This window comes from Cricetulus griseus (assembly GCF_003668045.3).
Source record: "Cricetulus griseus strain 17A/GY chromosome 1 unlocalized genomic scaffold, alternate assembly CriGri-PICRH-1.0 chr1_0, whole genome shotgun sequence".
Lineage (NCBI taxonomy): Eukaryota > Metazoa > Chordata > Mammalia > Rodentia > Cricetidae > Cricetulus > Cricetulus griseus.
In genome coordinates, this window is record NW_023276806.1 from 58,823,761 (window position 1) to 58,836,176 (window position 12,416).

Sequence of the window (12,416 nt, forward strand, 5' to 3'; positions counted from 1 at the left end):
GATGCCAGGAAAGGGAATCCCCGCCGCAGGAGGCATTAATCCATCTCCATCAGATGCCCATTTCCACAGAGATGCACTTCTTAGCCTCCCCAATACGGGGCGGGGGGGGAGATACCATGTAGAACTTCTGTTAAGTTTTTCTTCATGTCTTTATCCTTGTGTATAGGACGCTCATAGAATAGCTAGAGCTCAGCCTGGCATTGGTGGCACACACCTTTAATCCCAGCACTCGGGAGGCAGAGGCAGGCGGATCTCTGTGAGTTTGAGACCAGCCAGATCTACAAGAGCTAGTTCCAGGACAGCCTCCAAAGCCACAGAGAAACCCTGTCTCAAAAACCGAAAAAAAAAAAAAAAAAGAAAAGCTAGACCTCCAGCAGCCACTTTGGACCATGATGTAGCTAAAAACAACAGGCTAGAAAAAAACTATGCAACTAGCAAATCATCTCATAAAAGATGTCTACCTCCAGACATTTTTTTTTTTATGAGAGGGAAATAAATGTCAATCTTGTTAGGCCACGGTTGTTTACTGCTTTTGTATTAAATGGAGCTGGACCAAATCCTAGTTAATACATTGGATTGGATTGGTAAAGTACTAATTACATAGATATTAAATCACCATCAAGAAGAACTGTGTCTACAGACCTGAAGCATTGAGCTGGGTACTGAAGTCCTCACTGGATGAAGGGGAATAAATGAGTCAATAAATAATTATAAACAAGCCGGGTGATGGTGGCTCACACCTTTAATCCCAGCATTCGGGAGGCAGAGGCAGGCGGATCTCTGTGAGTTCCAGGCCAGCCTGGGCTCCAAAGCTACACAGAGAAACCCTGTCTCAAAAAAACAAAACAAAATAAAATAAAATAAAAATAATTATAAACAGTAGAGGTAGTGGGTGCTTCAAAAGAACTGGTGAGCTGGAGAAAGCAATAAAAATAAAAATAAATAGCAACAGGGGAATGGGTATCGTGAGAATCAAGAGAGAAATAAGCCAGGCTTTCTATTTTAAGGTCTAGACTTTGTAAGACCCACTTGACTGAGGAAATAAGTTGTGTACAACACCTGTTTCACACCATACTGTACATTAGAACTACCCAGACTTACATCAGTGTTCTACTCTAGTGTGTTTTCTGCAAAACAGTTTGCCCCAAAGCCAGTTCTAAATGATAAGCACTCTTTACTCTCCTTTTAGAAAACTGCTGTTCAATATTTTATTTAGTCCTTTAAAAACTCATTCTTTTTTTAACCTCCCTTGTTAAGTATGTTCATTCAATTAATTATCATTATTTTGCTGAAGCTCCACTATGCTCCAGGAGCTACACTGGGCCCTGGGAGCACAGATGAGTTACAAGGCATCTGTGTCTAAAGAGGAGAGAGTTAGGAGGTAAAGGAATCATTGTCTTTGGGTCTTGTGACAATGTCGTCCATCAAATGTGATTGAGGAATTGAGTATACCAACTATGATCAGAGCACAAAGGTCACAAATGTCATGTTCAGGAGCAGAAAGCTGTTCCTAGAAGGGATAACAGATGATCTGAATCTTGAAGATTGAGTGTTACTCGGCTGGAAAGGGGGCAGTCTATTAAAAACAGTACAGCAGAGAATGTGTGAGAAGTCTGGTGCCTTGGGGCGGTATAGGTAGAGAGTCTGAGGATGTTTATGTACCGTGCTGCTGCTAGGCAGGACTACTAACAGCAAATAAAACTACCTTGTTTGTGTATAACTTGTTCTTCACAGCCAGCAGTTTTCCTGCTGGGAACTACCGGTTTAATGTGCTCAGCCTGGAGGAACAACCTACCTGAGTGATTTTTAAGAAGTCTTGACCTTATATCACCAATGCCCCCAACCATAATTTGTATTTTTCCATCACAGGAACCAAAATTGTTGTAGTAAATTATATTATGCTTTATTAGAGCAACTTAATCTGAGCAGAACTGAAGAAACAGTAATTTAAATAGGTGCTCTCAGCTAATATTCTTTTTCAAAAAGAAGGGTTTTTTTTTTTAATTTTATGTGTTAAAAGTGTTTTTGCTTGCATGTGTGCACACTTGCAGTGCCCATAGGGGCCAGAAGGGAGAGGCAGATGCCCTGGAATTGGAGTTACAGACACTTGTGGATTCTGGGAACCAAACCCAGGTCCTTTGCAAGAGCAGCAAGTATTCTTAACCACTGAGTTATCTTTAGACCCAACTATCTAACATTCTTCTGAGAAAATTTTAGTATGCTGTAGTTCAGGTCAAACTCTGAACTGAACAAAACCAAAAAACTTTTAGGATAATTTTAGATTTAAGTTGTGAAGACAACATGGAGTTTTTAGATGCTCCACACCCAGTTTTTTTCATGGAACATGTCACTGTGGTGCTTTTACCAATTTAACACCAATATTTGATACAGCATTTTTAGCCAGAGTACATATTTATTAATAGTCCTTTAACTTTGACTTAATGGCTTTTTGTCTATTTTGGGATTCTCAGTATGAATACTTCAACCCTAAAGGCTCCTGTATACTACGAAGGAAGCCCTTCTTAGGAGTGTGTGTGTGTGTGTGTGTGTGTGTGTGTGTGTGTGTGTGTGTGTAAAATTCTAAGGTAGTAAGGTATTTGTAGATCATACTGAGGTTGCCTAATAACTTTTCTCATGTCTAGCCTGGGCTATAGTCTGAAGGAGGAACAGCACAGAGATATTGTCATATGATTGTCACTGCTTATTTTGACATGGACTACCTAGCTGAGGTAGTTTGCCGTCTTTCTCCTCCAAAGTTATCCCTTACCCCCCCCCCACACACACACACACACTTAGATTCTGAAGGAAGTTAATCTATGAGGGGAAAACACATTAATTATTTGGAATTCAGTACGGGAACTTTATCCATCCCATCCCACTAATGTTTTCAATCATTTATTTATAACAATATGGACTCTCAGGTACCTTTATGTTTCATGTTATAACCCAAAACTAAGTTATTTATTGCTTCAATAATTTTTTTTCCAATTTGGCCATTGGGGCCACTTTGCAATGGATTCTTGCCCTGTTGACACATGCTAGTCACTTCTTTTTGGCCACTTCTTTATTCTGTGGTGTTACAAGAATACATCTTTTGGGTAACCAGATTTATCATAGATGGGAAAGTGGTGTAACCTTTTAATATGGCCAGAAGAGCAAAATGTGTAAATCGATAAGTCAGTACACGTTCATCAGTGACTACACTTTGTATCCTAAGCTGTTTTAAGTTATTGGTCCCCCCTTCAGCTTGGTTTAGAAATCAATGATGTTTTTGTAGTTTTACACATTCTAAGTGGAATGAAGCAGTCAGTTCAATTTAAAATTGCAGGCTTTGAAGAAGCCTGCTATGTTACTGCTGCTAAGGAGAGATGGCATTTTTGGAGGTTCAGTACTTCAGTGTCTTCACGGGCTAAATGAGAGGAATTTTACAATGCAAAAGAAGAAAAGTTCAGATGCAGGACTTCAATTTATTCTTGAAGAAAAGCAATCTTCAGATTTAAAAAAATCCCAGATCCATTTTTAGTAGTAAGAAACAGTTTCAAAAGGATTGGGAAAGGACAAAGATCACAGGAACCATACCAGGGCACAGTGCTTAAGTCACAGGAAGTACACAGGGTGAAATGTTAGGTAGCTGTCCAAATACATGTAGGAATAGGAAGATTTTGAATTCTCATATATCTGTTTATGTATATTTGTGTTATTCTAATGCTTCTCTTTGAGCTGATCAAACTTAATCTCCTTCTTCAATGATTGGCAACCATTCATTTAGAAACATACTACACAGCAGTTATTTCTGAAGATACCCTGCCTGCACGACCTGTACCTATCCCCAGAGAGTTCAGTGAAGGCGTATTGCTGTGATTGCTGTAATAAAAAAAAAAAAAGAAAGAAAGAAAGAAAGAAAAAAGAGCGGGACAGCCAATAGATAGACAGGAGGTATAGGTGGGACCTCCAGGCAGAGAAAGAGAAACTGGGAGGAGGAATCTAGGTGTGCGATTTCCCCAGCAGCTTAGAAGGAAGTCAGATGTGCCATGGTAAGAAGAGGTAACTGAGCTGCGTGGCAGAATGTAGATTTTTTAAAACAATAGGGGTTAATTAAGTTATAAGAGCTAGTTTGGAAAAAGCCTAAGGTAAAGACAAGCTTCCACAATTAATATAAGTCTCTGGGTCACTGTTTGTGGGCTGATGGTCCAAAGATAGCCCAATAAGAAAGCTTGCTACACAGTTCATTTCCTGTTTTTCTGAACTACATTGAAGCATACAAGAAGAACTGATCTAGTCAGAATGTCCCTAGTCAATATTATTATCAGTAGAAATAAACTCTAACTTAAGACATAAATGAGCTCATTGATTCTTACTGTGTAGACTCTGAAGGAAGGAAAGGGTAAAACTAATTACACAATCAGACCCCCCACCCCCCAGCAGCTGGCTGTCACTTATTTCCTCAGCTAAAGTCTTACTGGATCCTAATAGGAGGCACTCACAGATCAAGCCAGGACAGCTAATCAAAACCCCAAAATTCTTTAGTCAACCTTTTGGAAGATGGCAAATTCTTTCAATGACTTTTAAACCCAAAGAGCAATTTCTTTTCTTGTTTTGTATTTTGCTGTCGTTGTCGTTTGAGGCATGTTCTCGATAGGCAAACCTGGTTGGCCTGAAATTCACTATGTAAACTAGGCTGGTCTTGAACTTGTGGTAAACTCCCAAATTCTGGAATTTCAGGTATGTGCCACTATGTTCAGTCTAGTAGTTTCCCTTTCTTAAGAAAGTAGAAGCAGGAGATAGAGGGATGGTTTGGTGAGTAAGAGCACTTGCTAATGAAAGCAAGAGGACCAGAGTTCAAATCTCCAGTTCCCGAATTAAAGATGGGCCTCTTTGGTTATAATATTAAGAATAAAAATCAGCCTTCTGGTAGGTAGTGAATTGTATCAGAAGAAGAGTTTCATGGAGTTGGTCATTTATTAGGTTGACTTAGGGATGTCATCTTATTTCACATATATCGGTGGGCATTTACTAAGCATGTACCACACATCAGAACTTAGTTGAGGACATGTTTTCCCATTCAATGCCCTCACTGTATTAATCATGAAGCCAGGAGTTCTTCATTGGCTGTACCCTTGACATTGAACTTCCAGCCCTCAGCACTAAATGGTTAATTCTTGCTGTAGGAATTCCTGAGATAGACATGTTGGCTCTGCTTACAAGGTCAAGTTGTAGCCACTATGTGTTTGATAATGTGAGCAGTCTTTTCAAGATGTATTATTACACACTGAAGTTTAGGTGTGCAAGATTAGGAACGCAACAGAGTCAAGCATTAAAAGAACCCTGCTAATGATATATGAAGATGACAAAAGAGAACCTGACTTTATCATCTGGGGATTTCTAGAAGGAAGAAGTGGAGGCTCAAGAGAGGGAGGAAGGTGAATTGATAAATGAAAACCCAGTATTGCAGAAGGAAAAGCAAGAAAGATTGAGAGAGAGAGAGATAGACAGAGACAGAGAGACGGACAGATATCGAGAGACAAAGACAAGAGGTAGAGAGACTGATTTCTGAGTAGTATGAAGCTGAGTTTTCAGTCTTGACAGGTTCTGAAGATGTTGCTAGATGAGGCTTTCCAGGGAAAGCCCAAGGACTGACACTGTCACATCTAAAAATAAGCCAGGATTACAGCAAAGAAAACAACAGCTAGCATGATGACACGCATTGTCATGAGTGAAGCCCCAGAATCACTCTTTTCAACCACTCTGGTCATCAGAGGCTTTCTTATACGATCTTCTGTGGTAAGAATAGCTTGTCGAGCTCCGGTCCACTTTCCACGGCCCTGAAGGCGATACTGGACTGGAGTACAGGGCCCCAGTAGTAACCGCAATGCTAGCTTGGGGTCAGTGAAGGCCAGAGACAGGAGATTGGGCCTGACACCCACCAAATCTGCAATCTCTTCCATGGTGTCTACATAGTCTCCCTGGATGGTGTGACGCTGGCTTTCCACATACCTAGAGCAAAGAAGACAGAAGCCTCAGGCTATCAGCAATTCCGGCAAACAGCCAGTCACCTGTTCATTCTGTGTAGATATTCTGGGTTGGGTGCAAAATGGGAATGCAGAGGGGAGGTAGTTAAGAGAGCTATGGCTGACAGATCCTTGGGGGATAAAGCCAAAGTGAGAACAAAGGAAGAACTGTGAGGTAAACAGCAGAGTGAAGGAGTGGGGGGAATGGGTATAGAATAAAGGTTTAGACTATGTGGCTATTGCCTACAGCAGTGGAAAACAAGAATGGAGATGGAGAGGCAAGCCTGGCAGATCCAGAGGATGCCATGCTACGTGACATGGAATGTCACTAAGTTCCTTAAGCATGGGATCCTCGGTTATTTTATGAGGACAAGAGTTAGTGGGGTGCACAGAATAGGGCTTCTCTGGACTGATGGAAATTTAGAAATCTTGAGAAGCTGAGAGACGATGACATCCTCCAAGAGTAAATGGTCCTCTGGAGATAGAAGGGATGGTTTTACCAAGCACAGATGTAAAGGGTTAAAAGAGTTTTCAGTGGGGAAATGTGAGAAACAGAGATATCTATGTAGACAAAGGGAGCCTGGGGAGCAAATGGAAAACCAACTTTTTGCTCTGTGATGACTGTAAAAGAATAGTAAGACAGAGAGGGAGTAAAGAAGAAGCCAAGCCAAGCTAACAGAGATTGAGGAATTCAAAATGGAGGAAGAGCTGGTGAGATGAGATGGCAGAGGGACTCTCAGATGACCACAGAAGAATTACAGAAATGAGACTGAATTTTGGCAGAGAAGAGACAGGGAAGAATATGGGGACTTGGCTTCCTGGTTGCTCCAGCGGCTCTGACTTTGTTAGCCTGCGCTCACTCACCCTATAGTTGGAGATAAGAGCTGTAGGATTCACAAAGGTTCAAGAAAAGGAAATCACCAATGCCACCTTGCAGGGCTGTCACAAGGAGTAAATCATCTCTGTGCATATGAAATGCTAAACAAAATTGACGCTCAGTAACAGTTAAGTGACATCCCTGGGGACCGCGCATACCCAGAATGTCTTTATAGAAGTTAGTAAGCCCCTGGGCGTTGGCGGCGCACGCCTTTAGACCCAGCACTCAGAAGGCAGAAACAGGCAGATCTCTGTGAGCTGCAGACCAGCCTGGTCTACAAGAGCGAGTTCCAGGACAGACTCCAAAGCCACAGAGAAACCCTGTCTCGAAAAAAACAGCAACAACAAAAAACAAAACAAAAAAACCCAAAACAAAACAAAACCCAGAAGTTAGTAAGCCAAAGGAATGAGGGCAGGGAAATTGAAATAAATTGGTTTCGTGCAGGGAGAGAAAACACTCCAAGAAGGAGGAATGCTCAGAAGTGTCAACCTCAGTGAGAGGACGGAGCTGAAGTGAGTTGTGGAAGACTTCCAAGAGAGCAGCTTCAGGGATGCCCAGGGGCTTTGGGTGGGGGGGGGGGCAAAGAATGAGAGCACAGGACCCAGCAACTCCACCACACATCTGCAGTGAACAGGAAAATAGACACCTGGGGAGCGAGCTGCTAAAGAAAGGGACAAACCCAGAGCCCCACCACTTAAGAAGTCCTCACCAAATAATATACCTGATGTTCCCTTGGTATGTTTTTTTTTTTCCTATTCAACTTCTTTTAGGCCTTAAACATGTCCCATCAGCTTCTCACCCCTTCCTCATCCACATGGAAACCACAGGTGCTATAATTCCCTCTGACACCACAGTATAATAGAAATCCTTAAGCCCACACATGCAAACTAAGTATAGCACAATATTCTTCTTACTGAGAAATACATAAAGTGTTTATGTGTCTTCCTGAAGAATTTCTTACCTTTTTTCCATTTCCTCTTGAGTTTTATTTATTTCTTCCATCATTTCACTTTGTGAGGGCAATTTCTTTAGTCCTGAAGAGAAAAAAATTAAAAATAGAAGTGTTAATTACTTAGACTGAGCAATAATTGTAATGATAATTACCACACTGTGGGTAATTATAGAATTACAGGGTCTAAGAAGACATAAAATGCATTCGGTCTCACCACTACCAGAATATGATGGTAAAAGGCGAGCACCCTAAATTTGGAAATCAGAAACCGGAAATGCTCCCAAATCCAAACTTCTTTTGAGCATTGATGAAGTTGCCATAAGTTAAAAAAAAAAAAATCCACAATGACACAATGATTTCATGTATCACTCAAAAGGCAGGCACAGCTATATTAAGTCCTATAAAATGGTTGTGTATAAAGGTGTATAGGAAAAAGTAATTAATTCCATGTTTAGACTTGAGTCTCAGCCAAGAGATAACCCATTACATAGATGCAAATTGTCAAAAATCTACATCTGGAACACTCTGGTCCTCAGCATTTCAGATAAGGAAATGCCCTTTTCACTCTCTGAAGTATACATCAGTGCATCACTTACTCTAGTCTGCCTAGTCCTTGCAAGATACTTTTTAATTATTTCTTCTATTTCTGAGATTATAATACAATTACATTTCCCCCCTCCCTTTCCCTCCCTTCAAAGCCTTTCATACACCCCTCTCATACACCTCTTACAAATTTATGGCCTCTTTTTTCATTTATTATTACATGCATATATGTATGTGCATATATATTCCTAAATATAACCTGTTAGTCTGTATAATGTTACTTGTATGTACATGTTTTCACAGCTGACCGTTTGATACTGCATAATGGATTGGTGTGCTCTTTCCTGGGGAAGACTATATCTCCTGCTCTCAGTATTTCTTAGTTGCCTGTAACTCTTTGTTTAGGGTTGGTCTTGTGGTCTTTTCCCTACCCACTTCGGAATGTCTGTTGTTTTACTTGTTCAGTTTGTTTAGGTATGTTCGTGCTGGTGAGACTTTATGGATATAGATTCTGACATCACTAGGATACACAATCTCACAGAAAACTCCCTGAGCCTCTGGCTATTACAATCTTTCTAAACCCTCTTCTGGAATGTTCCCTAAGCCTTAGATATGGAAGTTCTTTTTTTTTTTTTTTTTTTTTTTTTTTTTTTTTTTTTTTTTTTTTTTTTGTAGATGTATCCACTGGGACTGGGTACCACAATTCTGCATTTCCTTGGAAGTTATTTGCTTTTCTCTGACTTCCAACTGATCCTTTAATGTGGTCCTTCAGTTGGAAAATAAAATATGGATATGAGGAAATGATAAATAGCTTAAAAGCCTAGAAGAAATCAGTCATAATATGGAAGTTCAAGCGAGCAGGAGACAGGTTCAGCACGGTTATCTTGATAACAAAGAGGTTTTATATTTCATAGAAAGAAGGAGGTTAAAGATTCACCATAATATTTTATGCTAAAGTCCCATGGAAGGTAGCCCTCACCATCTAAATTCTGTTGTTTGATAAGAATTGAGGGCAAGGCCATGGGCAACTCATAATTTTCAAACTTCACAAGTAAGTTTAAGCTCTGACATGAAAACAGTTCCAAGAGTAGGAATTTTGACACCAGTGGTACAAACTAGATGAAGTCCAATTAGTATTTAATGACTCCAGATCAACCAACTTTCTTCACAGATAAATGGGCATTAGCACTACTCCATGAAATTCTGAAACATATACTTTCAGGATACAAACAGATCTTGCCTACCACAGTCCTCTTCTCTATAATATAGCTATCAGGCAGCTATCTCATTTCTCCATCTTGGGTCATGGAATCCTTATATATTCCAAGGACATGGCATAATTATTTGGCAGCTCTAATTGATGGAATATTCTTTGTATTTAACCCTCAAATCTACTTCTATGCAACTTGAAGCCCTGGGTCTAGCTCTGCTTCTGGAATGGGGGGTTGAGTTTTAACACTGGAGAGATCTTGAAACAAGAAACAGCTTCTTTAAGTCATTTCATTACGAGATTAACTCCAAGTCCCAGTATAACAGTTTTCACATGCTCTGCCAGCTGGGCTATCTCCCTTTTCTGAGCACACCCCAGTAACCCCCCTGGTAGTCTCTCTAAACACAGGACACAGAAACTCAGTATCCAGGAAGACCCTTCTGCGTCTTCCATGTGTCCTCTCATTTGAGCCATGGGAATTACATGATCATTGAGGAAACGCTGTAATGCTTCATGTTTAATCACAGGTCCTCAGGACACTCAAGAAACTCACTTGCAGAGTTGATTTCCAAGTTGCTTCTCATGATAAAACCAAAAGTGTTACTTTTAGTAATGGGACATATTATGGAGGGAGAGGTCTCTTTCTTGGCTGAGAGAGCCAGTTTGTTTTTAATAATTCTATAGATGCAGAAAACAAAGATGTGTAGAACAATCTGATGCAGTTCTTTCTTGATTCACCATCTCTATTACAGAATTCCCGTGTTTAAACATAATTTTTAAAAACCGTATTTAAATTTTTGCTGGCCCATTGTTCTCTAACAGTATATGACCCACTGGATAGAACTGGAAAGAAATTAAGAAGTGATAGAAATTGGAAATTTTTGATTAACTATCTGCCTCGAGAATTTTTCAATAGGGAAAGTATAATTCCAACAAAAAATTCTGAATATTTTAGATTAAGCAGTAATGATAATAATCTGTGCTATCACAACCACATAAAGAACCTTAATAGTTTTTCTCTGTCTTGTACTCCATCACCTCATCTCCCTACCCAACATATAACCAAATGGCCATCCAGCCATTGAACCTTTTCTCTATTTTCCTTGGACTCCTCACTATTTCAGAGGCCATCTGTTTCACGTTGAAATGGTACTGGCTGACAGAAAAAAAAAAAAAGTGCTTTTCAGGTTGTTGTTGTTAAACTGATGTTATCAGCCTTCAAGATCTCACTCCATGGTTATGGTTTGATCCTGGATAAATCTAATTCTTCTATAGGCCATCTATTTGCATATTTAAAGGTTTTTTTGCATATTCCTCAGGTTTTAACTTGTGTAGCCTAAACTTCTCTAGTTTCTCCTTTTGTATTCAGATGGTGTGCTTTCAAATCTCTTAAGTCCTTTTCATTTATGTGTATGATTGCTTTGTCTGTCTGTCTGTATGTGCACCATGCACATGCCTGATGCCCCTGGAGGTCAGGCATCAGATCCCCTGAAAATGGAGTTATGGATGCTTGTGAGCCACCAGGTGGTCCTGGGAAACAAACTGGAGTCATCTGCAAGAGCAGCATTGGCTGTTGAGTCATCTCTCCAGTAGGTCCTTAAGCCATTTTTAGCTCTTCCCCTGTTCATTGCAGTCTTGCTTTTGCTCCCCTACCAATTTATCTTCTGGTATGTCCTAATCAGATTAGAAAGGAACAATTATATTATTCTCGGACTCCATAATGATGCTGAATTTAAGGAGGTCTTCAGGAAGGTTTGCCACATGGCTGACTCATGCTGAGTCTATTACCCTAAACTCTAAAGGTTTTTCACACATAGCTGAAGCTGAAAGAGGGACATAAGAGGGAGGAAACTGGGGATTTGATAAATTAAATATTCCACATTCTGGATGAATCTCTAAGCATCTCTTAATCTATAGCTGAAATGAAGTCATGATAGTCTATATTAGATTTTATCTCTAATGAAAGAATCATTTAATTCCATGAGTACATACCAGCTGTACACTGGAGTTATCTGGAGCACCTTTTTCTCAAAGATCTTAAGCCAAACCCACCTCTGAATTGAACACTGGCAGCAATGGGATTAAAGCATGCCTAATTAAGAAAAATTACTGACTTGCTTTTATGTATGTCTATGGTTACACATTACTACTTTAGATTGATTGAAAATATTTTTTTTCTGGCACTAGCTTTGTTCTAGGCACTGTTGAACTCATACTTAGCCTGTAGGTATTTAAGAGCACTTGTACAGGTATAGGTAAAACATTTCACCTAGCTGTCAATGTACATCATCACTTACCTTTGAACACTTGAGTGGCCCAGCGTCCTTGGAGCTCTGAAATGGGCATAATGGCTCCCAAGGGTTGAATTAATCCGATGATCGCAAGAGTTGGCTTTTCCAGGTTAGGTGGAAAGACCTTTTTATACAAGGACACCTTGTTGTTGACCACTTTGACAGAATCTTCAAGAAAAGGAAAGGCAAAGCTATAGCCTGTGGCAAAGATGACAACATCAATGTCATCCTCCCTGGAGCCATCCTCAAATATGGCAGCTGTCTCCGTGAATTCCTTCACGTTTCCTTTCACCTTCACCAAGCCAGCAATGATTCGATTTGGCAGCTCATCATTTATTGTCGGATGCTGACTCAGAACTCTGTAAATGGTGAGACAGACGAAGAGATGAGGTGAGAGTAAAGGAGAAGGGAAAGAAGTCAGCACTAGAGTATAATTCTGCTCCAGTGCTCAAACCACATGTCAGTCTTTACCCCTCCTATCTGGCCAAAGATGCTGATGGTCTACTTTATACCAGCTTGGCATAGATCAGGACTT

At 40.2% G+C, this 12,416-nt stretch overlaps 1 protein-coding gene across 4 annotated transcripts in view; it reads right to left on the reverse strand.

Annotated features, from left to right (window-relative positions):
* Positions 1–3,447: 3,447 nt before the first annotated feature.
* Positions 3,448–12,416, reverse strand: part of Fmo5 (flavin containing dimethylaniline monoxygenase 5) — a 43,051-nt gene continuing 34,082 nt past the window's right edge. For all 4 annotated transcript variants that reach the window (XM_035450965.1, XM_027393746.2, XM_027393745.2 and 1 more), the window contains 3 exons: positions 11,888–12,240; positions 7,847–7,919; positions 3,448–5,994 (listed from right to left, as the gene is read on the reverse strand). In XM_035450965.1, coding sequence (XP_035306856.1) covers positions 5,649–5,994; positions 7,847–7,919; positions 11,888–12,240 — 772 coding nt within the window. In that variant the 3' untranslated portion in view covers positions 3,448–5,648. The remainder of the gene's footprint in view (positions 5,995–7,846; positions 7,920–11,887; positions 12,241–12,416) is intronic.